The sequence below is a fragment of the Cotesia glomerata genome, linkage group LG10 (assembly GCF_020080835.1).
Source record: "Cotesia glomerata isolate CgM1 linkage group LG10, MPM_Cglom_v2.3, whole genome shotgun sequence".
NCBI classification, from domain to species: Eukaryota; Metazoa; Arthropoda; class Insecta; order Hymenoptera; family Braconidae; genus Cotesia; species Cotesia glomerata.
The window spans coordinates 8,415,100-8,440,486 of record NC_058167.1 but is presented as its reverse complement, the minus strand read 5'-3'; the positions used below and the strand labels follow the sequence as shown (position 1 = coordinate 8,440,486).

General features: G+C 31.0%; 4 protein-coding genes across 4 annotated transcripts; 1 reads left to right on the top strand and 3 right to left on the bottom strand.

Moving 5' to 3' along the window:
* Positions 1 to 565: 565 nt before the first annotated feature.
* Positions 566 to 3,045, bottom strand: LOC123273265 (solute carrier family 66 member 3-like). The gene is made up of 6 exons (XM_044740645.1): positions 2,942 to 3,045; positions 2,729 to 2,841; positions 2,298 to 2,481; positions 1,344 to 1,566; positions 966 to 1,086; positions 566 to 711 (listed from the first exon to the last, which is right to left on the bottom strand). The coding sequence occupies exons 3-6, from the start codon at positions 2,441 to 2,443 to the stop codon at positions 581 to 583; spliced, it is 621 nt and encodes a 206-aa protein (XP_044596580.1). The 5' UTR covers positions 2,444 to 2,481; positions 2,729 to 2,841; positions 2,942 to 3,045; the 3' UTR covers positions 566 to 580.
* Positions 3,046 to 3,135: 90 nt separating this feature from the next.
* LOC123273199 (protein SMG7-like) lies at positions 3,136 to 9,061 on the top strand. The gene is made up of 3 exons (XM_044740524.1): positions 3,136 to 3,371; positions 3,541 to 5,797; positions 8,712 to 9,061. Exons 1-3 carry the CDS (start codon positions 3,340 to 3,342, stop codon positions 8,934 to 8,936), a joined length of 2,514 nt encoding a protein of 837 aa, XP_044596459.1. The 5' UTR covers positions 3,136 to 3,339; the 3' UTR covers positions 8,937 to 9,061.
* Positions 9,062 to 9,400: 339 nt separating this feature from the next.
* LOC123273209 (succinate dehydrogenase [ubiquinone] flavoprotein subunit, mitochondrial-like) lies at positions 9,401 to 25,342 on the bottom strand. Its single transcript, XM_044740544.1, has 6 exons — positions 25,007 to 25,342; positions 22,590 to 23,013; positions 12,446 to 13,407; positions 10,691 to 10,835; positions 10,303 to 10,607; positions 9,401 to 10,229 (listed from the first exon to the last, which is right to left on the bottom strand). Exons 1-6 carry the CDS (start codon positions 25,061 to 25,063, stop codon positions 10,143 to 10,145), a joined length of 1,980 nt encoding a protein of 659 aa, XP_044596479.1. The 5' UTR covers positions 25,064 to 25,342; the 3' UTR covers positions 9,401 to 10,142.
* On the bottom strand, positions 14,138 to 16,066 carry LOC123273238 (E3 SUMO-protein ligase ZBED1-like). The gene has a single exon (XM_044740587.1). The coding sequence runs from the start codon at positions 15,904 to 15,906 to the stop codon at positions 14,824 to 14,826; it is 1,083 nt and encodes a 360-aa protein (XP_044596522.1). The 5' UTR covers positions 15,907 to 16,066; the 3' UTR covers positions 14,138 to 14,823.
* Positions 25,343 to 25,387: the final 45 nt, after the last annotated feature.

The window sequence follows — 25,387 nt, the reverse complement described above, 5'->3', positions numbered from 1 at the left end:
GATTTATTTTAATTTCCACTTGACTTGCTGATAAATTATTGTTGATTTAAATGAATTATATTAATGTAGAATAACTAAAAGGCAAAACAATGATATTGATTGCCTTTTACAATGAAATTACATCTATGTACAAGTTTTAATGGAATTAACTTGTACCCGGAACACTTGTAATTGCACATCATAGAGCTGCAGTGACAATAATAAAGTTATGGAAAATTATTGAATATTGTCCGTCGCTTTAATATATCGCGTGGAAATTATATATAGTTATCATATATTGATGGATAAATACTTAATTGTTCGACTTAATATTTATAATAAATATATATTGTTATTATATTAATATATATTAATGCGAAAAATCCCTGTATATAATCTTAATAGTTTTAAATTATTATAATTTTATTAAAAAAAATTTTTTTTTTATTATTTAAATTTATCGTTAATATTATAAGATGTACCTATTTTAATGGGACCATTAATAAATCCATTAAAAAATATTTCTTTGGTTTAAAACTAAACAATCAACAAATTTATTAACAATGAAAAATAAATATACATACCTATTATTATTATTTTACTAACTTAAATTCTTTTTAGAAGGCTTGTAATAAACAGCCAGCATTACACTCAAACTTAATACTGTTGAAATTATAAAGTTTCCTAGCAATAATAAATCTGCAGAGTCGACCCAGATGGTGAATATCCTCGCTGAAAATTAATTAAAAAATCATTCTTTAGTTTTATAATTTAATATTCCACATCATGTTAGTGTATCGGCTCTTCATTAATAAATATTATGGTTCATCAGAGGATAATTATTGGAGCGGGCCAATAAATTAATACTTCTTGTTTATCTTGTTTATCGCGATAAACAAGAAGTATTAATTATTTGCCCGCTCCAATAATCTCTGATGAACCATAATATTAATATTGTGAATTTTAGAATTTTATTATTAACTTACTCATGTTGGTGAAGGCTGATATAAACCACGTTAGTATGGAGACAGACTCTGAGTTTTTTGATCTCACGATTGCTAGCAGTTGGACTATTTTACTGGACGCGGATATTGGAGTACCCATTGGCTAATTAATGTTAATATTAATTATTATCATCAGTTTTTATATTATAATTTTTCGTTACACTAAAATTAGCAGACACTTTACAATTTTTTTTTACTTAAAAAATATAAATTATTATTAAAGAATTTTTTTTTATTTAATTTTCAAAAGTTGAGTTGTTTTTTCAATAATTTATTTTATAAAAAAATTTTTTTTTAATTACAAAATGTTTGCTAATTTCAGTACTAGTTATTTTGTTTGATTTTTTTTCTAATACTTACTGTTAAAAATGTAAGAATAACTTTTGGGATAATTCCCACTAAAATACAGGTACCAACGACGAAGTAGCATGAAGCAATGGCTATCGTTAATTTATTTATCATTTTCAGATATTTTAATACTAGATATATGAGTATGTATTCTTGAATTAAAATAATTGGATATTCTAGGTAAGATAATAATGAATATCCATTGGTGTAATTGTAACATGTCGTTACTGTGTAACTGAAAATAAAAAAATATATATGAAAACAGTTTACCTAATAATTAATTTTATATATAAATATTTAAAATTAATATAACACTTAAATATAAAAACTAAGTTAGCCTACATCCAAAAATTTTTAGTATTATTTATAATCTAAAGTTATCCGGCGTTTTAAATTTTTTGACTATTTTTAAAAATATTTTTAAAAAATTGCACTTATAGTTTTTTAAGTTTTTTACGAATGAAAATTTCTTTTATTTTTCTGTAGTGATTTTTTCGATAAAAAAAAAAAATTCGAAAAATTTTTAAATGTCGGCTAACATAAGTTTCATTAATTTTTTTTATTAAAAAAATTATTACAAAAAAATAAAAAAAAAATTTCATTTGTAAATAACTTGAAAAACTATAACTGGAATTTTAAAAAAATATTGTTTAGTATTAATTTAATAAGAAATAAAAAATCAAAAAATTAAAAACGTCGGCTAACTTTTTTATTATCACTAAAATTAGCAGATACTTGACAATTTTTTTATTTTTCTTTGAAAACAAACTAGGTCTAAAAAATTATTTATAAAAAATTGCACTTATAATTTTTTAAAGCTTCTAAAGATGGAATTTTTAAATAAATTTTTCTTGCTATAATTTATTTAAAAAAGAAATTCTAAAAATTATCAGATGTCTCAATTTAAGTATCATAAATAAAACGAATATTTATACAAAATTAATAATAATAAAAAAATAATTTTACCTAGTAAGTTCTAACATTAATCCTAAAATAGACATTCCTTTAGCTGATTTGACAGCTAATAAATTTAAAATTTGAGGAACCTTGAGTATAAAACAAATAGTTATTGTAATGATACTAAGTGTATCAGCAATCACATGCAAATTCATTTTAGCGGCTTTGGTTTTTTGATTAATTTCTTCTAGACCTGAAAAAATATAAAAGAAAATTAATGATTAAATTTTTTTCAAATAAAATTACATTAAAGTTAGCTGTCACTTGAATTATTTAACAAATAAATTAGTCCTGAAAAATTATTTTAAAAAAATTGCATTTTTAATTTTTTAAAATTTCTACATGTCAATTTTATTTTTTAATTTTTTTTTTGCCATAATTTATTTATTAAGAAAATTTTCATAAAATAAATAATTTATTATCAGAATAAAATCACTCACCTTATACTTTCTCAGAAGACTATATTTAAAACCGAGCGGAAATATATACAGTATTTTCACAATAACAGGTGTTCTATATTTTCTCAGTAATCACTAATTATAATTAGTAATCACTAAACCAAACATGTAAATAAAATAATTTATAAATACTCAACATGAGTATTTTTATAAAAAAAAATAAAGGGAGTTTTTATAAAGTAAACAATTAAATACCTAGATAAATAATTCAGGGCCAAGTCATGGCTATTTGTTAGATTATGAGTTAACTAATACTGAACAAGTAAAAAAATAAATAAACGCATTTATAAATATAAATATAAAGTAACACATATACAATTTTTGTCAATAAAATCCAGAGCGACTAGAGCGCCAAGTTACCGACTGGGGAAAATATTATTTAGTGAAAAAATTTCTAGGTTAATCCACACAAATAAAAATAATAAAATTAATCAGAGTCAGAGTTGGTTTTCATCATGTTGGTGATCATAACGAGCCAGCCTGGTGGAGATGATTGATCAATAATCGGGAACCACCTAGAAAGACAGTAAATATGTGAATAAAATATAACTAGTTATTAAAATATCAATGACACTGTTTGTAATTAGTTGACGATGAATATCAATGCTGCTGCTCAAGCTCTCAGGTAATTTATATTATTTTTTCTAAACAAATAATTATTTAATAATAAAAGAATTTTATTAAAAAAATATGACATGTGGCTTTTAAAATTTTTAATTATCAAAAAAGTGATTAAAAAAATTTTTCAATTATTTAAAAACAAAAAATATTGACAAAATAAAATAAATTTTCAGGAAAGCTCAAATCCTAAAAGACAAAGTCCAGCAATCCAAAGACTTACTAAACGACAATGAAGCCTGGATAACCCAGCAAGAGCTCCAAAAAATTTACCAGCAAGTATTAATCCTAGACCTTGAATACGCTCTGGACAAAAAGGTCGAGCAAGAGCTCTGGAACCTGGGTTTCAAGAACTACATAGCAATACTCCAAGCGCAGGTAAAAGATCGCAAGAATGTCCACCGAGCAGAGTCCCAGGCCATGCTGAGCTGGTGCTTGGAAGCAGCCAGCGGTTTTTACCAAAGTCTTCTCCAGGAAATATGCGCGGCATTCAATCTAGACCTGGCGTTTCGCCGAAAAGGGGACATATATGGACTGTCAAGTCCCTGGGAGGCGGTCCAGCGTGTCCAGAAGATCAACAAGCAGTCTTCAAGACACCGTTCCTCGTGCTTCTACGTCTGCCAGTACTGTCTAGTCCACCTGGGTGACATAGCCCGTTACCGGAACGAGAACAAGCAAGCAGAACTTTTTTACAGACACGCTGTTTCTTTAGCGCCTTGGAGCGGACAGCCGTACAACCAGCTGGCGCTTCTGGAGGCCTCCAAAGTCGACAAGCTTGCCACGGTTTACTACTACGCTCGCTCGGTTGCAGTTAAGCACCCGTTCCACGTGGCTGCCAGCAACCTGGCCAAGACTCTGGAGACTCTGGACGAAGATGTTCCCTCTCATCGACACTTTGCTAAATTAAATGCCACTGAGTACACAGCGTTTTTCCTTAAGTTCCACAGCGCGATTCATCACAATCACCTCAAGGAAGCCGACTCTGGAAAAAGCGCTGCTGAGTATAAAAAGTCATTAACTGACAGCAATTTTACAGGCTTGATCGCGACTGATGGGTTCAACTCCTGGAAGCTCGTTCAAATGTTGGTGATAAATTTGTACGCGCTGCACCACGTGTCTGGAAATTCATCCTTCCAAGAGTTACTTAAACCCGACCAGCTGAGTTCTGATGAGCAATTGGCGCGTAGTTATATTCTTGACGTAATTGCAGGAAGTCTATCAGCTTTATTGCTGCCAGTCTACACTCTCAAGACAAGTGTCACGGACTACTTTGCCCTTCCAACGATAAAACTGTACCTGGAGTGGCTGATGAGTCAACCCTCGGCAAAATCACTTCTAGAAGAACCAGCCTTTTCATCCCGGCTCCAAATCTGGCCTAGTTTATGCGCACTCCTGAATGGTCTTAGCAAAGAGCTAGGAGACTTTGACGCTGATAAATTTATAAAAATTCCTCTGCCAGAAGACTGGGAGCTCCAGGGTTTTTTGCCACTGGAACAAAGCTTCGAAAAGTTAAAATTCACTGATGAGTTTGTGAGCGGAGATGACCTTAAGAAATTGCGCGCTGTAAGAATTATTGAATTAGGAAGATTGCTGACAGAGTATCAGGTGAGTGGATCCAACTTGATCACGCTGGACTCCGGAGAATTTGTTTCCACGACGAACAATTCGATAAATAATAAACTACTTAAGGAGCTGAAGGAGTTTACACTGAGGATAGAACTTCAGGAGATTGCAGATGGCGCTGCTGATAGGAAGAAAGATAATGGGAAGCACACTAGGAACCACACGCAGCAGAATGTTTTTGTTAAGAGGAATCCAGCACCACTGGCTAGAAAAATCAGGCAGAATATCGCGATCCAGGCAATCATGAGGCGCGCTGAGATGGACCAGGTGCCTCAGGAGAGTTCTCAGACTTTGGACAAGCCTCTTGATAATAATTCTGAGTCTAAGGTTAATCTTGAGCCTGTGCCTAAAGTTTCTGGCCCTCTAGCGGATACCGTTCCAAGTGTTCCAATAGTTCCAAGCCCGGAACTGATAAACGTCCCGGTTAATATTCCTCCGTACTTTGTACCAAACCCCGTTGTTATGCCTCAGCTGAATGTAGGAATGCACCAGGTCAATGTTAATCCATGCGAGGGCTTGAAAAATCGGATGCTCTCGGTGGAAGACGTTGAGAGTAGTGTCCTAGGGAAGAGCATTCAGTGCAATAATTTGGAGCAAGACCGGCTTGGCCTGTTCATGAACCAACCGACTAATGTTGACTACAGACTTATGAATGAAGAACGGAGCTTTAATATGTGGAACCCTCAGAACACGATGCCTAACTCCTGGTGGTCGAACACCGAAGCTCCCAAAAATTGTGATTATGATGTTAACTCTTATGCTAATTGGTCTTATCCTCCTGGTGGCTTACCGGCTACGTCTAATGCGCAAGTAAGTATTTTTTAGTTAAAAAAAAAAAAATTTTTTTTTAATGGGGAATTTTGTAATTAGAATTTAAGGTAGTACGTCCACGAAAAGCATATTTCAAGAAACTTATGGAATTTTTTTTATCGAAAGATAAATATATTAATAGTTCACCACCAAAATTTGCACCACACGTATTTTATTTTATTTCAATAAACAAACCCAACAGCCTAGGCCATTAACAGGGTTAATAATACAATCGTTAGTACATAAGAAAAATAAATTTTTGATGTATAACAAGATGACTTATAGCTAGCATAGTGATTTCATTCATTTCCACTCATAAAAATTGCTGAGTAATTATTGCTTATTACTTATTAATTATTACCTATTAAAAATGACTTATTAACTATTAATTCATAATTGCACATCTTTAACGCCACTTAGTTGCTAGTTTGCCAAGTAACGCAGTTACATAGCCATTAGGACAATTCAACATATCAAGTGCAGGTTCCCATTGATAAAAGCGATTCACTGTATTAGAGATGCGATATATTGGCGCTGCCTGAGATAAGTTAGATTTAGCAATAGGTATGTACATTGGAGTTTGATTTCTCATACCTAAGACTGGTATCTTAAATTTAAACAGTGATAGCAATTGAGGACAATCCACCAAGTTGTTAAATAATTTAGTTGCAAAGGAGAATTCCGCACAGATGCGTCTTTCATCGAGAGTAAGATATTCGCATTCTTTCCATAGCGTGAGATCTGCAATTCCCCGAGCCGGATAAAGTCCAGTTTTTTTCCAAATTAAAAATTTTAAAAACCTTCTTTGAACTCTTTCAATCTTAGTGGACTGTCCTGATTGAGTAGGAGACCATACTAGCGAAGCATACTCAAGTTTTGGTCTAACAAATGTATTATATAACAATTTAATGGCATTAAGATTATTAAAGTTTTTTGAAACTCGAGTAATGAACCCTAGCGTTTTCCAGGCTTCAGACATAATATTATTAATGTGCGTTGCAAAAGTAAGTTTACTGTCAAATGTTACCCCAAGTATTTTGACTGTAGTACTCTTATCTAAAATTTTTCCAGATATGTTGTAGTCAAAGTTGATAATATTTTTCCTCCGAGTGAGTGTTAATATGCAACATTTGTCAGTATTGAGTTGCAGCCCATTGTCCTTACACCATTGCACCATACATTCAATGTTACGTTGTAAAAATATGCAATCATTTAAATTATGTATTCTCATATACAGCTTAGAGTCATCAGCAAATAAATCAAAGAAACAGGAAGTATGCTGTGCTAGATTATTGATAAAGACAAGAAATAAGAGAGGACCAAGGTTGGATCCTTGAGGAACTCCCGAAGTAGAAATATAGGGTTTAGACCTATATCCCATATAATATACAATATTTTCCCTGCTGACTAGGTATGAAGTTAATAAGCACATGAAGTGAGTAGTTAATCCTAGTTCACGCAGTCTATTAAGCAATATTCTGATGTCAACCTTATCAAATGCTTTAGCAAAATCTGCACAAAATACGTCAAGTTGTTCCCCAGCAGTAAGAGTTTCATTAGCAAGCTGAGTGAAATATACTAAATTAGTTACTGTTGAGCGTTTGGGCATAAAGCCATGCTGAAGTGGAGAGACAATGGGCTGAAACTCACTGAAGACTGTTTCATAGATATACATCTCCAGTACTTTGGAGAACGAGCAAAGTATTGCTATGGGTCTGGACAGAGTAACATCTGTCAAGTTTCCAGTCTTAGGTATGGGGCATACTTTGGACTGTTTCCAGATATCAGGAAAAGTTCCATGAATAATTGAAGATTGTATAATAATTGTTAGTGGAATACTGAATGCTTCAGCGCATTCGCGCACAATACAACAAGAAATACAACGTATGCGTGTAAAAGATGCAATTTCGAAAATTAATTACTCAAAAACGGTGCGGTAAATTGATCTGAAATTTTGGTGGTGAATTATTAATATATTTATCTTTCGATAAGAAAAATTCCATAAGTTTCTTGAAATATACTTTTCGTGGAGGTACTACCTAAAGGGAGAATATCACTGTGACGGTCAAAAAAAAAAGGTGATTTTGGGGAATTTTTTTGACGGGGAAAATAAAGGAATTTGGGGATCGGATTTTTTTTATTTTATTAAGAGTACATTAAAGATTATTAACCGAAATTTTTATTAAAAAATATTTAATTATTACAAAATTATTAACAATCTCGTAGAGCACTAGAAAAAATTCCCCCCCCCCTCCATGGTCGCATCAATAACTCAAAAACGGATCATCTGAAAATAAAAACCCAAATTGCTTTTTAATCTATAAGGATGTAGTTATCGTTGTACGTACAGAATTTTGAAAATTTTAATTTTTAAAAAGATGGTGACTGATTGAAAATTTTCTCATTATTTTTACTGTTTCTTTTTTGTTTTAACCCGGCTAAAAAAATCTTTAAAATCAAAATTTTTAAAATTCCGTACGTGTAACGATAACTACATCCTTACTGATTAAAAAGCAATTAAGGTTTTATTTTCAGATGATTCATTTTTGAGTTATCAATGCGACCATGGAAGGGGATATTTTTTCTAGTGCTCTAAGAGACTGTTAAAAACTTTGCAATGATTAAATATTTTTTAATAAAAATTTAGGGTAATAATCTTTAGTGTACCCTTGATGAAAAAAAATCCGATCCCCAAATTCCTTTATTTTCGTCAAAAAATTCCCCAAAATCACCTTTTTTTTCGACCGTCTCAGTGGTGTTTCCCCTTAATTTGTTGAAAAATTTACATTTTTTCAGCTAAGAAATAAAATTGTTTAAAATTTTAGACAAATTAATTTCTTGTCACAATGCCCATTTTTTTTAATAAATTTTTTCTCTCAGTGTGAAAAAAAATTAATTTTGTGTTTTTTTTCAGCAACGAACGGTTAATAATGAAGAAAACGTGTACTCGTTATTTAGTGAAAACTCATGGGGATCGAGTGGACATAATAATTTTCCTAATAGCACTTCGGTTGATAATAATCAGCAGCAACAACGTTCCCTCTGGTCTGGCCCCGGACCTTCTCCGCTGGAGCGATTGCTGGAGCAACAAAAATTGTTACGCGGCGACGCTAAAAATTTGGAGGATAAATATATGTAATAAATTAATAAAATTTGTTGGTAATTTATAAGCACATTGGGCTATTGTAGACTTTTGCTGCGTGAATTCAATTGTTCACAATTTTTATTAATGAAATTTTTAAATGAATTATTATTTTGACTGAACACTTAAATAATGTTTTATTTTATGTCAATTAATTACTTGGTAATTTTGTCTTATAAATTTGTAGAAATAAAATTTTAGTCACGAACTGTGGAAATTAAAATAATTTAAATTGAATTGATGAATGATTTTTTTTTGTAAAATTTGTAAATAAAAATTTAGAAAAATTTTACTTTGTAGAAAAAAGTGTATATTGTTATAAAAACAAGAGCGCTAAAAGATGAAAAATTTTACTCCCGTTTTTTTTTTTTTTTTTTTTTTTTAAGTTAAATTCTTAAGCTGTCTAATTTTATCTCGAAAAATAATAAATAAATTTATTATTAAATTGTTATAGTAAGAGCTGTAATAATTTGTTTTTTATTCGTTTACAATATTTACAGTCTTATGCAACGTACGACATTACAATTTATAAATTTAATAGAATATTTCGATAAAAAATTTCAATTAATTTTTAATAACTAAAAATAAAATTTATCAATATTAACCATTTAATTTGATTCCTAATAAATTGTCGTAAGTGATTACCAGATCTTGACACATTTTTTCCGACTATTCAATGTCGACTTTTTATTCAAATGACTAAAAATACTGACAAACAAAATAGTCTATTAATTAAATAGAGGTAAAAGTAATTAATGATCGTAACCATCAATACTCATTTAAATAAATTCATTCCCAAAGTATTGCTTTAAATTATCAATGTCTTCGTTATCTTGTCGTTGTTAAGTAAAGCGCCGCGTATAAAACAACATTGTCATACAATAAAAATTTAGTGCTAAGAATTGAACAAATTATAAGATCTACCATTTCTTTTTTGATTAACACAATAATCAGCACCATTATATTATAAATAAACCGTATTTATTTAATAACATTAGCAGACTTTACTTCAGAGTAGACTTACAGTATTAAACTTTGGCGATCTTTTGTGATGTAGATATTTTTTTAATTTTTAATGAATTTGTAATACGAAAAACTTTCAGTTTTCAAGTGAATTATTCTTTCAGATGTATAATAATATTGATGGAAAATTATTTTAAAATTAAATCAAAATGTGCGGTCTAAGAATTACTAGTAAATATTCTAGTACGATCTAATTGCAGGAGGTACCGATGCACATTCCTGACTATCCAAAGTCGAGTCAATCACTGGCCGATAGTCGATGGATACCTGAACAAAAAATAAAAAATAATTACCATCCGGCTAATAAATAATTTAAAAAAAAAAAAAAAAAAAAAACTACCTTTCCAGATTTGGGATCCATGTTCGTCAGCGTGTGCTTTCTCCAGTGTTGGTCCATAGGTTTAGCTTGTTGGCCTTCCAAAGGCTTGCTGTAATCATACTCATCAATCCTATCCTTGTAGTCCTCTCTTGCGTGAGCTCCGCGACTTTCCTTTCTGTTTTCAGCCGCATAAATAGTTTGCATGGCGTTCAACATAAGATTCTGAAGCTCCAAGGCTTCAATCAAATCAGAGTTCCAAATAAGTGATCGGTCGCTTAATTGAAGGTCGTCTAATTTTTTGTAGATATCAGACATCTTGCGGCATCCTGTAAATTGTTAAAATTAAATTTTTCAACCATAAAAATCCATTAATTAATAGATTTTTATTGATAAAAATTAAATTAATTACCATCTTTAAGAGTTTTTTCTTCTCTGAAAACAGCAGCATGAGTTTGCATAGATTTTTGCATCTGCAATCTCAGAGTCGCTGTCGAGATAGACCCACTTGCGTGTCTAACATGGTCCAAGTTTGCGATTGACGCTTCTCCAGCATTCTAAAAAAAATTTAACTAATTATTTTCAGCATGACTTTAAGGGGATACACGGATTTCACGGTTTCAAAAAATCGATTTTTTTTTTTTTTATTAAATTCTACAACATCTCTAGAATATTGTCCTAAAGTTTCAAATCGATCCGAATAATAGTTTCGGAGATAGTTTTAAAAAGTTGCGCCCTTAAGGCGTCATTTCATTGTCACTCAAAACTTTAAACGCGTTTTTCTTAAAACTATGTTTTCAAAAACGGTGGTCAAGATTTCTCAAGAACTACTCAACCGATCTTGATGAAATTTTAGACAGATCTTCGAGATATAATTTACAAGGTCTGGAACGAAGGATTTTTTTTTTCAATTACAACTATTTAAAAAAAAAATGCCGCGAAATTTTAGCCAAATTTTTAATTTTTTTGTAAAAACCTTCGTCAAAAATCCAATTTTAATTTTTTTTTCCTTTGTTCAAGTCCTAGTTTAAAGTCTTAACTAAAGCACATATTTTTTTTATTTCACTTCAAGTGATCCTGCTAGGAGTTCTGCTGTCTACGCGGATGCATCTTTTTTCCAAGGGCTCGCCGGAAATAACGTCGCATTAGTAAAGTTTTTAATATTTTTTTTTTAATTTCAGTAATACCTTACTAAACATATCGCGTGCCTAGAGGTAAAAGGGTGTATCACTAAGGGTTAATAAGGATTTGTGCTGAAAGAGCGTATAAAAAAATTTTTTTTCGCCATTCGGTCTGAAATTGTCTGAAACGTAAAAATCTTTGTAAAAAAAAGTTGGTATGTTAAAGGTAAAAGGGCGCATAAAAAAAAATGTAGTTTTGATTAAAAATGTCAAATAATAATTTCACAAGACAAGTTATACTAAAATAATAGCCTCATATACAAAGTTTGATATAAACAAATAGAAAATAAATCAATCAAAAACAAATTACGTAAAAATTAAGTAATAAAAAAAATCACAATGACAAATAACATTCAAATATTTTGAAATTTCCCGCTTTATTTGCTCTTTGCCTTTCATCATGATCAAGAATCCAGAATCCAAATTTTATAATAACTATTTCTTAAAATAAAAAACGAGAAAATAATCACGCGTATTTTATTGATTTTTGGATGAATTTTCTTTTTTAACTTTAAAAAATTGTATAATTGTGGTTTTATGCCGCTATTAAACCACAGAAAGTTTTTTTTTCACATTTTTAAACTACGAATATGTTCTTTTGTAAACTGGCCGAAAAAAAAATTATACACCCTTTCACCTTTAAATCACCAAAATTTTGAATTTTTAAAAGTAAAAGGACGTGTAATTAAATACATACGCCCTTTTACCTTTGCGATTTTTTTTTTGAATTTTAAGCGTAGAATGTGTCTACTACTCGATAAGCAAAAAAAAATGTGCGCCCTTTTACCTTTGCAAAATTAAAAAGGCGCATAAATTTTTATACGCCTTTTTACCTTTAGGCACGCGATATATCTTTAAGACAGTAAAAAGTTTGAATAAAATATTTCATTTTTTCTATTAAAAAAAAATTGTTGAAAATAGGCCATTTTTTCCCGGAGGAAATCCATGTAACCCTTTAAAACAAATTTACGAACAAAAAAACTTACCGGACTAAGTGGCCCGACTTTTTCACCAGGTTTGTTCTCCTGGGAGATGGTAATAGCACAAGCGCGTCCAAAAACTACCAAATCTAGCAGAGAATTAGCACCTAGCCGATTAGCACCGTGTACAGAGGCAGAAGCAGCTTCTCCGCAGGCGTAAAGCCCAGGAACGACCGCGTCTTCGCCGTTCGTGGTCGTCAGAACCTGTCCTTTGTAATTCGTAGGAACTCCACCCATGTTGTAGTGCACCGTGGGCAGCACGGGGATGGGCTCACGAGTGACGTCGACTCCGGCGAAGATCATTGCGGTTTCGGAGATACCCGGGAGCCTGGCTGCGAGCTGCTCTGGGGGTAAGTGGTGCAATTGCAAGAAAATGTGATCCTTCTCAGGACCTACTCCACGTCCCTCACGGATCTCGATGGTCATAGATCTCGAAACTACGTCTCGCGAGGCCAAGTCTTTGGCTACTGGGGCGTATCGCTCCATGAACCGCTCGCCCTCGCTGTTTACCAGGTAACCACCCTCTCCTCGACTTCCCTCGGTGATCAGACATCCCGCGCCGTAGATTCCTGTGGGGTGGAACTGGATAAATTCTAGGTCTTGGTTTGGCAGACCAGCCCGGGTGACCATCGCAGTGCCGTCTCCGGTGCAGGTGTGAGCCGACGTACACGAAAAGTAAGCTCGGCCGTAGCCTCCAGTCGCCAAGACTGTGTTCTTTGCGTGAAACCGGTGGATAGTACCGTCTTCGAGGCACAATGCGATCACTCCACGACATTCTCCGCCTTCCATTAATAAATCTAGGGCGAAGTACTCAACGAAGTAGTTGCAGTCATAACTTAATGATTGACCGTAGAGAGTGTGGAGCAAGGAATGCCCTGTTCTATCTGCTACACAACAGCATCGGTGAGCTTGGCCGCCTTTTCCGAATTTTAAAGATTGACCTCCAAATGCACGTTGATATATTTTTCCTATAATAATAGGATATTAATTACTTTTTTAAATTATAAGCAATTAATTATTATTATTATTATTAAAGTGAAACATTTTTTCTATCGCCCCAAAATTTTTCGTTCATCTATCGCATGTCGCATTACAGCTGGCCACGGAGTAGGGATAAAGCAGCCAAGGCCAATATGGCGGTGCCTATAGCTCGCATCAGCTGACAGGGTAGCATTTATATTTTAATACAATGTTAGATGTTGTTTAGTCCCTAAAAAAACAAAAGGATCAAAAATGATTCTTTATATACTGAACTTTTATAAGAGGTAGTATTTAAAAAAATTTGAAATATTAAAAGTTCAATGCTTTAAAATACTTTTTAATCCTTTTGTTTAATCAGAGCTTGTTTTTGTTACTATGAAATATTAGTTACATTCATAAATTTCGACTTATGGTGAAAATAAAGTTATTGATGGAATAAGTTCAATTGGAAAGTAGATTTCAAGATAATTAATAGTAGGGCTATACATTTAAACCGGTTAAGCCGGTTAAAAAAGTTAACCAGGTTAACTAATTAGCTAATTTTTTAACCGGTTAACCTAAATTAGCTAAGCTAATAAGTTAATCAGCTAATTTTTTAACCGGCTAAAAAGTTAAATTAATTTTCAAAATAGATATATGTATATATAATTACAATTGTGACGCAATGGTAAAATTCAATTCTGAGTTCAATAAAATTAAATGATGCTCATTTTTAGATCAATTTATTACGTAATGTCTAATATAAACAATTTGAATTAATATTAAATTAACAGGCCTGATTGTCTATCAACAACTTTTAATCAATTTCTTCTATAATTTCTCGATTTTGATACAAGAATATCAACAAATTAGCGTTTTCAGATAATAAACAACTTCTTTTCGTGGAAATAACATTTCCTGCTGTTGAAAACACTCGCTCGGACGGTGTACTCGAGGATGGGACGCCCAAATATCTTCTTGCATAAGTAGCTAAGATTGGATATTTATGCCGCTTCGAATTCCACCACAGCAAAGGATTATCTCCTTTTGGGATAATTAATTATCTGTCATACTTGTCAATTTCTTTCTCAATAGTAGTCTTATTTTCAAAACTTAGTGCTCGCTCAAGGTCCCCTGATAAACCTCGTTCAAGATCGAAGAGGTACTCCAGATCTTTTTCCCTTTGATCTTTGGCCGAAGTTTGAAACTCATGATGAGTATTCTCAATTGATATTACTTCTAACAATGCATCTTTAACTTTTTGTCGATACGATTGAGATTCATCACGCAAATCTTTATATCTGAAGAATAAAAATTATAAAAAGTATAATTAACTATAGTTAATTAATATAGTGAAAACATTATAAAATAAAAATTTGTTGAAACAAGAGCGATTTTGCATGCACACAAGTGTGTAAGACTTCTCATTGACTTCGAATTAAATGTGAATGTAATAAATACCGAGGATCTAAGTAGCATGCGAGCCCACACAAAGCAACACTTGTAGTTTTTAAGAACCTAGTTCTTAACTCTTCTTTCAATATATCCTTCAATAAGTGAATTTCTCCGCTGTCGTCATCTTTGGGTTGTAAAAATTTTTTCAAAGTTGAATGAACGATTGGTCGCACCATCGCAATTGTTGATTGTGATTCCGAGGACATTATTCTAGTAGTAACATCAAAAGGTTCTAAGATCTTTTTAACATCAATTATGTAATCCCAATCATCATTGCTCAGCAGCAATTTTTTCACTGATTCTGGGGTTGTCACTTCTTTATCTAACAAAACACATGTTATTGCTTCCCGTTGTTCAATAACACATTCGATCATTGCGAAAGCAGAATTCCAGCGAGTAGGACAGTGACTTATTAATCGATGATTTGGCAAACGGTATTTTTTTTGAGCTGAAGTTAGAGCTGTACTCGCTTTATTTGAGTGCTTGAAATGCCCTACTACAGCAGAAACTTTGCGTAAGCATTCTGATAACACGTCATTTTTTAAAGTCCGCTCAACAACACGTTGTAAGGAATGACAGAAACAGCGAACGCTCACATCTATTTCACTGTCATTGCTCCAATAATCTCGGATGGCAGCAACTATGTACGGTGCATTATCGTGGACAACAGCTATAACTTTTTCATATAGATTCCAACTTGATAGTCCTTCTTTTAAATGATTGTACGTATTTCTCGCTGTGTGACTTTCGGACATCTCTAATGTATCCAGTGTAAATGAACGGAGGTTCCATTGGTCATCAATGCCGTGTGCAGTGATTGTGACAAATGAATGATTGGCACGTGAAGACCAACCATCGGTTGTAATCGAAATATGTGGAAAATTATTCAAAGTCGAAATCAATTTGTTCCAAACAACGTCATAAATGCCCTGCAGACGATTTCTAATAACTGATCCGCTTGGTTTAGTATACTCAGGACAAACAGTCCTTAGAAACTGCTCGATTCCGGGTCTTTCGGCAAACGATAATGGAAGCATATCCATAGCGATCATTTTAACCAAAGAAATAGTTATAGCTTCAGACTTTGGATTCTTAAAAAAAAAAAAATATCAATGGACTTGATATAATTTATAAATACATGAATAAAAATCGTAAGCTGACAAAATACATAGAATTTTGACAATTAACTTAATTTTTCAACAAAATTACTTACGTTGCGAGCATAATATTTTTTTGCCCTCCGGGCGGAAAGTGGCAACTTTCGTCTCGCTGCGCTAAACAAAGTTGCCGCGTTCCGCCTTCGTCGGACAAAAAAATAATATACACTCCACGGGAAGTAAATAAGAAAGCCTCAGATCACATGTTTGTCAACCTCGGCTTCGCCTCGGCAGACAATTACATGTGATCTGAGACATTTCTTATTTTACTTCCCTAGGTGTGTAATATACTATTCTAATAGGTAATTTGCGACGTTTCTCATCCTAGTCATCATTATTTTCAGTGCTTGAGCCTGGTTTAGGATCTAGATTATTCGTAGTTAGTCTTCTTCGTTTATTTGTAGTAGAACTCAATTCAATTTCATCTTCAGATCTATTACATTCATAAATTTTAGTTTAATTATTGATAATAGTGGTAAATGAAAATAAAAATACTTATTTTTTTTATAAAATTAAAAGCATTCAATTTATAACATAAAAAAAAAGCGGCATGATGGCCGAGCGGGTTAAGTCATTATCCCGTTAGTTCGCACGCACATCATGCCGTGAGGCGAGGGTTCGAGCCCCGACGGTTGTTCGAATAGTTCCAACACCAACCGTCGGGGGTCGGTCCGGTAGCCGAACTGTACTGGCATGGGTTTTCTCCGTGGTTTCCCCATCGCCACTATTCCAACAACCGATAGAAAGGGGTGAGGAATAGGGTAAATACAGTCGACGCTCTCTGTATTTGACCGCTCTCTGTATTTGACCACATTTTTCCTCTGTATTTGACGATTTTACACAGCTCTTATGGACAAGGACGAGTCAAATACAGAGAATGGTCCTGTACGGGTGAGTCAAATACAGAGAGCGTTGACTGTACAGTATACAGAAAGCACAAGGTCCACAGCCGCAGTGATAATAATAAAGAGTTGAGTATATAAATGTGTGAAAAAATAAGGTTGATTATGTAGTGAAAATACAGGAGTGAAAAGAGGACGTGCTGGGGTCCAAAAAAGCGTTGAATAAAACAAGGACAGTATAAAAAAAAACACAGGACGGTGGCGCACTCGCGGAATGCGGCAGCTACCATCTACCCAGCCTTGTAAAAACCAAGAACGGTATACAAGTAAAAATCGAAATAAAAAAAAAAAATATAACATAAAAAAAAAAATGAGAATTTACGTACTGAGACTTGGAATCACATTCATTAAATGAAGTAGCAGCTTGGAGTTTGTCAGTATGCTTATTTTGTATGTGGTGTCGCAATGATGAAGTAGTTTTTTTTAACATTATATTGAACTTCACAATATTTACACTTTGCATATCCACTAGTAAGTCGAATAAAATGTTTTCATAACGACGACATAATAAATAACAATTTGACTCCGTATTTTTTATGTTAAAGTGTGTTTATCAACAAGTAGTTAGTGTTTACAAACAGAAACAGATGATCGTAAACAATGGATTACTATCCTTACCTCCTATCGGGCAAACCCTGACCTAAATATTTTCAAAATTTTCTATTGTACACACATCAACTTTTGGCGAAAAATTTAAAAAAGGCCTTAAATAAAATCTTACTATAGCAATCAAGTTCGTTGATAAAGTGATTGATCGAAAAATTAATTTAACTTTTTAGCCGGTTAAAAAATTAGCTTATTAGCTTAGCTAATTTAAGTTAACCGGCTAAGCTGATGGTTAGCTAATTAGTTAACCTGGTTAATTTTTTTAACCGGCTTAACCGGTTTAAATGTATAGCCCTAATTAATAGTTAAAAAAAATGATATCAAACAATAAATTCTTAAATTATCAGTGAAAAATCACAATTAATTTTTAATCAAACCACCGTTAGTTCTATCAATTAGTTCTATTACACGGACTAATATAACCCGCGTGCCAAAAAAACTGGCAGAAATTGAAATTCTTAATCTTAATAAAATCATCATTCGGGAAATTTTTTATAGATCAAATTAACGACGAAATTTTATCAGCCTTAAGATAAATTTTCAAGAAATAAGCTATCTTACTTCAATTAAATGTTCTTTAGAAATAAAAAGACAGAAAAGATAATTTTCACTATCTTCAGAAAAATTCAAATGGCTATTATTTCTAAACTTATGGACCGACGACTTAGCTCATCTTCAAACTTATTTGAGGTAATCGTCTGAAAAACATGTGTACTAAATTTCATTAAGATCCGTTAATAACTATAAGCACAATCGCGGCAACATACCCTGGGCTGTCCCTTCATTTACTAATTATCAAGGGGCACAACTAGTGTGACAGCCTAAAAAAGGCGATTTTTGGGAATTAAAATAAAAAAAACTCGTTAAATGTATGAATTATTTTAAGGGTATATTAATACATATTTGAAGAATATATAGTAAAATTTTTGAATAAAAAAATTAAATATTTTCCGAGTTACACGCGATTTCCGACAGCTCTAAAAAAAAAGTCCTCCACTGCTGCAGTGATTCCGGCCTTCTTCATAAATGAAACCGAAAAAAAAAAAATCCCGTTAAACTAGAAATTGTCTGTACAATGACCCTCAGTCAAAAAAAATATCAAAAATTGACAAAATGGCGGCGTTTAAAAAAAAAAATTGAATTTTGCCCAAAAATTTGGTCGTTTTCGGCCTGCCAAAATTCGATTTTGATCAGATCAAAAAACTGGAGGGTCATTGTATGGAGAACTATATATAGAACATGCAGAAAAAAAATTGGTAGTGATCAGATCATTTGTCTTTGATTAATCACTCCAACAAATTTAAAAAAAGCTGTTTCGAGAAAAACGCGGATTTTAAAGATAAAATGATCCTATTCTAACTGCCGAGCGGCTACTCTGTAAATGGCTGTAATTCAAAAACTATTTGAAACATCAATTTGAAATTTTAATATGTTAATTTTAAAGGTATAACCTATTGAAATATGAAAAAAAAAATAAATCGATTTTTTGAAAATTTCACACTGGTTGTGCTCCTTAGTTAAGATTACAAACACGATTTTAATACCCTAAATTGATTAATTTTCCGAAAATCTTTAGTTGAATGTCAACGATCAAAAAAAAGTATTACTTGCATCGTGGTTTCATAAAACCACACAATATTTTTTTATTATTATTATTTTTAAATCAATATAATAGTAATTACCTAGCAACCTTGCAGTCATGTTGTGACTGCTGTGACTTGTGAACTATTAATAAATAAAATTTTGCTTAGTTAAATAATGACTTTTGTTACATTGCACTGTAATTTCTTAACTATTGACGTTTTTAAAGATATAAGCTCATCCCGACGTTACACTCATCAAGAGCTTTCATTTGAGTACCCACATGCATTTTGATATATTTTTCATTTATACATATATATAATATATATAAATATATGGAAAATTGATGTGGGTACTCATATGAAAGGTCTCGATGAGTGTAATGTCGGGATGAGCTTATATCTTTAAAAATGTCAATAGTTGACAAGATACAAGGTCATTTCTTAATTATGTTAAATTGCAGTGTACTTTCTTAATTATTGACGATTTTAAAGATATAAGCTCATCCCGATGTTACGCTCATCAAGAGCTTTCATTTGAGTACCCACATGCATTTTTATATATTTTTCATATATACATATACTAGCTGTTACTCGCACGCTACGCTGGGCGCTTTATAGAATTGCATTTTTAGATCTAGACTTGAAATTTAATTAGAGTATTTTTTTTACTTGCACAGATTCCCAATTCTATCGAATTGGCATGCACCTTTTATCATGCAATCATTATAACATTCCCGTGTCTTTCTTACAAAAATGAATAATAATTAATATGAAAAAAAAAAATTTTTAATGAGCTTTGAAAGTTTCAGTTAAAGAAATTGCAGGTCTCATAAGTGAAGAAATCTGTCTAGAGTATAAACATAACCAATAGAATTAAAAAATTTATTCTAAACAAATGACAATCGAATAGAATAAATTTAGTTACAATAAAAATTCATTATTTCTAAGTCACAAAAATATAGGTTCCGAATAAATAATCACCACCATATCATATACTAAAACCTTCTCCGAAACACTCTGCATCTTATGGTATAAGTATTATTGCGATCGGTTCAGTAGTTTTCACAGTATAACCGAACAAAAAAACCGGCTCTCCATTTATTAGTATAGATATAATATATATAAATATATGAAAAATTGATGTGGGTACTCAAATGAAAGGTCTCCATGAGTGTAACATCAGAATGAGCTTATATCTTTAAAAATGTCAATAGTTCACAAGATACAAGGTCATTTCTTAATTATATATCTAGAGATAGAGCATTTTCGAATGCAGCCTAAATACTTATCATCATAACTTAACTATCAGTGAGATTAATATGAAACCTTGAAAAGGCACAAACTCAAGTCAAGACCTTTGCAATGACATTAAATTTTCAAGGGCCAGTTTTTCAATCCGAGATAAAATTTTATCCAGGATAAAATTATTATTGCCAATAGGCAGCATATATATATATATATATATATATATATATATATATATATATATATATATATATATATATATATATATATGCCATATTGGCAATAATAATTTTATCCTGGATTAAACTGGCCCTAAATTTCACTAAAAAAACCGATTTTATCCATATGACTATCCTGGAAACAAAATTTTTCTTATTCTCTTAATAATATAGATGATGAAAAAGTATTTAATATTAAAAATAAAATAATTTTTGATAATCATTTAGTTGCTAAATTCGGATAATTTAATTTCAGTCATTTGTTTGTGTCATTTTAACGAGACAAACAAATTTTTATAGATAAACTTTTAATGTATACAATTTTTATCTTTTTATTAAATAACTTTTAATAACAAAATTTGTAATTATAATTGAGCTTATAAAATGGATAGCTATGAAGAAACAGGAAGCGATGACGAAAGAACTAACAATGGTACTCCGGTACAGAATGACGGTGGAAGACAGGAGATAATTGATTATAATGCGACTCAATCCAATGAGGGAAGAACGCGATCAAGATCACCGATTGTCCCTATCAGAGATCACTCATGGAAGAGTGTCAATGCATTTATTAATTATACAAGTGACTTCAGGAAGGTTTATACTGAAGTAATTTATTTTATATATTCTTCTATTTAATCATTTAAATAATACGTATAATCTATACTATTAAGATAATAAGAAAAATTTTGTATCCAGGATACTCATATGATAAAATCAGTTTTTTTAGTGAAATTTAGTGTCATTGCAAAGGTCTTGACATGAATTTGTGCTTTTTCAAGGTTTCATATCATTCTCACCGATAGTCAATTTATTATGATAAATATTTAGGCTGCATTCGAAAATGCTCTATCTCTAGATACATAATTAAGAAATGACCTTGTATCTCGTGAAATATTGACATTTTTAAAGATATAAGCTCATCCCGATCTTACACTCATCGAGACCTTTCATTTGAGTACCCACATCAATTTTTCATATATTTTATATATTTATATATGTATATATATATATATATGAATATATGAAAAATATATCAAAAATGCATGTGGATACTCAAATGAAAGTTCTTGATGAGTATAATATCAGAATTAGCTTATATCTTAAAAACGTCAATAGTTAAGAAAGTACAGTGCAATTTAAAAAATATTTTGTGAATTATTGACATTTTTAAAGATCTAAGCTCATCCCGATGTTATACTCATCAAGACCTTTCGTTTAAGTAGCCACATCACTTTTTCATATATTTTATATATTTATATATATTATGTATATAAATATATGAAAAATATACCAAAATGCATATGGGTACTCAAATGAAAGCTCTTGATGAGTGTAACATCGGGATGAGCTTATATCTTTATAAACGTCAATATTTAAGAAAATACAGTGCAATTTAACAAAAGTCATTATTTAATGAAGTAAAATTTTGATTATTTATAGTTCACAAATCACGGTAGTCATATAGTGACTGCAAGGTTGCTAGTAAGAATAATTGTATTAATATTTTCCAGAATCAAAATGAAACTCCCAGTAAAACAAACCGACAAAATTTTTTGAAACAAGCTGGAGAAAAATGGAAGCAAATGTCTCAGGAACAAAAGCAGCCGTATATCGATGGTGCTAAGAGAATACGAAAGTTGAAAGCTGTGGAACGACGAAAAAAGAGTCATCAACATGAAGAAAAAGAAGCACCACAATTGAAAATGAAGAGACCTAGAAAAGCGACTAAGAATAAAAGCTATCGCGTAAGTATTTTTTTTTTTTTTTTTTTTATAAAATATCAATTAAAAAGTATTAATTAAATTTTATTAATTTAGGAGGATGATGAAGCTAAACCCAAGAAGAAAAAGAAGAATAAGGATATTCATTACAAAAACGTGATAATTAAAAATATTTCCGACTCCAGCAGTGACTCTGATGATCGTTATGGATCAAAAAGAAGCGACACAAGCATCTAAATTTAAAAATCCAACTTGTATTATTTTCAATATTATTGATTAATAAAATAAAATAAAAATTACCATCTTGGGTTCGGCTGAAAGGCATTCCGCAATTCTCCAACTCAATTACAGCTTTGGGGGCCTCGCGGGTCATATAGTGGATGGCATCTTGATCTCCAAGCCAATCTGACCCCTTGACAGTGTCGTACATATGCCACTGCCAGTTGTCTTCTTCCATATTACCCAGAGCTGCATTGATTCCACCCTGGGCCGCGACGGTGTGGGATCTTGTAGGGAATAATTTAGTGATTACTGCTGTTTTAAATCCTTCTGCTACCAGACCATAAGCCGCTCTCAGGCCAGCGCCTCCCGCTCCCACTACCACGGCGTCATACGAGTGATCCACTACTGGGTACTGCTTGGAGATAGCGTCCGATGATTTTGCATTGCCGTTTGGTGTGTGATGGAAGCTTCGGTTCGATACCACCGGCAATCCCAGTTTATTCTGCAATTGGAAAGTTTTTAGATTAAATTACTCGAGCCACTGATAAGCTATTTAAAAATTTATTAAGCTTTAATTACTCTAATGATAGATTAACAGTGACATTTATAAATACTTTGATAGCCAATAAAGTTATATTAAAAAAAAATTACAATCGTTAAAAATTTATTTCTTTATCTTTTTAGTTTTATCTTTGGTATTTAAATTTATTGTAAATATTTGAGTTATTTCAATTACTTTAATTAAATAGCAAATATGTAAGTATGTTAATTTTTTTTTTTTTGATTTAAATATGGACTAGAAAAATTTATTTTGTTTTTAAAGTTGGGCAAACATAGTTCTAACATGTGATTAAATGATTTGTGTCATTAATAGCAATATAAATATTTTTATTTTGAGACGTGACTGCGTAAATTAATATAACGTGACGTTTTAACGTGAAATATAACTACAAAATATTTTAAGTATATAAATTATATCAATTATAGTGTAATTAAAATTGAGTCATTTGATCATTTTTAGAATTTTTTTTTTTAACAAATCATAGCAAAAAAAAATTAAAAAATTGTATTTTTAAAAGCTCTAAAAAATTATAAATGAAATTTTTTTTTTAAATAATTTTCTAGGCCTAGTTTATTTTTTAAGAAAAAAAATTATCGTGTCTGCTAATTTTAGTAATAATTTTTTTTAATTATTATAAAGAAAATTTTTTAAAAATTTACTTGTAGAAATTTATAAATTTAATTTCTTTTAAATATTCTATAGCAAATTTCATTAAAAAAAAAAAAAAATTAGATAAATTTTTTAAAATAAGTTATAGCAAAAAAAAAATTTTTTAATTTTCTTTTTCAAAGCTCTAAAAAATTATAAATGCAATTTTTTTTAAATAATTTTCTAGGCTTAGTTTATTTTTTAAGAAAGAAAATTATCAAGTGTCTGTTAATTTTACTATGATAATTTTTTTTTAATTATAAAGAAAATTTTTAAAAAACTTGCTTGTAGAAATTTTATAAATATAATTTCTTTTAAATATTCCATAGCAAATTTAATTAAAAAAAAAAAAAAAAAGTTAGATAAATTTTTTAAAATAAATTATAGCAAAAAAAATTTTATTTTTAAAAGCTCCAAAAAAAATTATAAATGCAATTTTTTAAAAATAATTTTCTAGGCCTAGTTTATTTTTTAAGAAAAAAAATTATCAAGTGTCTGCTAATTTTAGTGTGATAATTTTTTTAAATTATTATAAAGAAAATTAAAAAAAAAAGTTTGCTTGTAGAAATTTTATAAATTTAATTTCTTTTAAATTTATATAGCAAATGTAATTAAAAAAAAAAATTAGATATCAGCTAGTTTTTATATCATATTTATCACACCCAGTATTTCGTTCTATAATTCCATAAATCATTTGTGGGCTACTAGGTACAAGAATATAAAAATATATATATATATATATATATATATATATATATATATATATATATATATATAATTTATGCTGTAGCGTTGAATTCTCATAAAATATGGCTTTTTGGAACTTAAAAAATTCTTATCAATAAAATTGTTTATTCAACAAATTCGAAACGATGACATCTGAAAAATAATTTTTTCATTTTTATTAACTCGATAAATAATAAAATGTAACTTTCTAAATTTCATCATCAAAAAATTAAGATCTCTAATTAAAAATATCCGTTATTTCTAAATGACTTCCTAAAAACTCCAAAGTATCAAAAATAAAATTCTAAATTAGAGAAACTCCATATTATATCCAGGCGGGTAAAAAACGAGGGTGAAAATTGCACAATATGTCTTCACAAGCAAATCCATCAATAATAAATCTAAAAAATAAAAAAATAAATAAGGAAGATCAGGATTAAGTTACGTAACATTCGACAAAGTTAGTCCCAGAGTGAAGTTAAGTCTTGCAAGAAAATGCGCAAGACTTGTCGTTCAATAAATAAAAATTATTATATAACTTAAAAAATAATATCCATACCAGAACTCTAGCGGGTTGTCCCGAGAGAAGAGACGAGAGCTTTAATAATCCACTCATATTTTATAATTAATCCTTCAATATTACTTATTTATAATTATTTAACTCCAGAAAATATTATAGAACGGTAAACACTGAACAATCCACTTTAACACGGTACCTCTAACCCTAGTTATTAAAAATAAGTTCGTTTTTTAACTCGCGTACTTCTTGTACGGCGAAGCTTTTAAAAACGACTAAACAATACACCGCAAGCACTGTGTCTTCAGATTAGATTTATTAGCTTGATAATGTATGTACGTCTATGTATATATTTGTGATCAATGCTGATGTGTGATATATATGTCGCACAGTCTGGCTCATGTACCTTTCGTGGTGTAATGA

Bases quoted from the DNA above. Each gene is read 5' to 3' on its own strand.
- LOC123273265 (XM_044740645.1), bottom strand. From the start codon at position 2,443: ATGAATTTGCATGTGATTGCTGATACACTTAGTATCATTACAATAACT. The intron at 1,087-1,343 runs GTAAGTATTAGA...AACATTAATTAG, and splicing joins TTATTCTTACATTTTTAACA to CCAATGGGTACTCCAATATC. The intron at 712-965 runs GTAAGTTAATAA...ATTAATTTTCAG, and splicing joins ATCAGCCTTCACCAACATGA to CGAGGATATTCACCATCTGG.
- LOC123273199 (XM_044740524.1), top strand. From the start codon at position 3,340: ATGAATATCAATGCTGCTGCTCAAGCTCTCAG. The intron at 3,372-3,540 runs GTAATTTATATT...ATAAATTTTCAG, and splicing joins GCTGCTGCTCAAGCTCTCAG to GAAAGCTCAAATCCTAAAAG. The intron at 5,798-8,711 runs GTAAGTATTTTT...GTTTTTTTTCAG, and splicing joins CGGCTACGTCTAATGCGCAA to CAACGAACGGTTAATAATGA.
- LOC123273238 (XM_044740587.1), bottom strand. From the start codon at position 15,906: ATGATCGCTATGGATATGCTTCCATTATCGTTTGCCGAAAGACCCGGA.
- LOC123273209 (XM_044740544.1), bottom strand. From the start codon at position 25,063: ATGAGTGGATTATTAAAGCTCTCGTCTCTTCTCTCGGGACAACCCGCT. The intron at 13,408-22,589 runs GTAATTTTTATT...CTATTATTATAG, and splicing joins TTTCAGCCGAACCCAAGATG to GAAAAATATATCAACGTGCA. The intron at 10,230-10,302 runs GTAGTTTTTTTT...TTTTTTGTTCAG, and splicing joins TGGATCCCAAATCTGGAAAG to GTATCCATCGACTATCGGCC.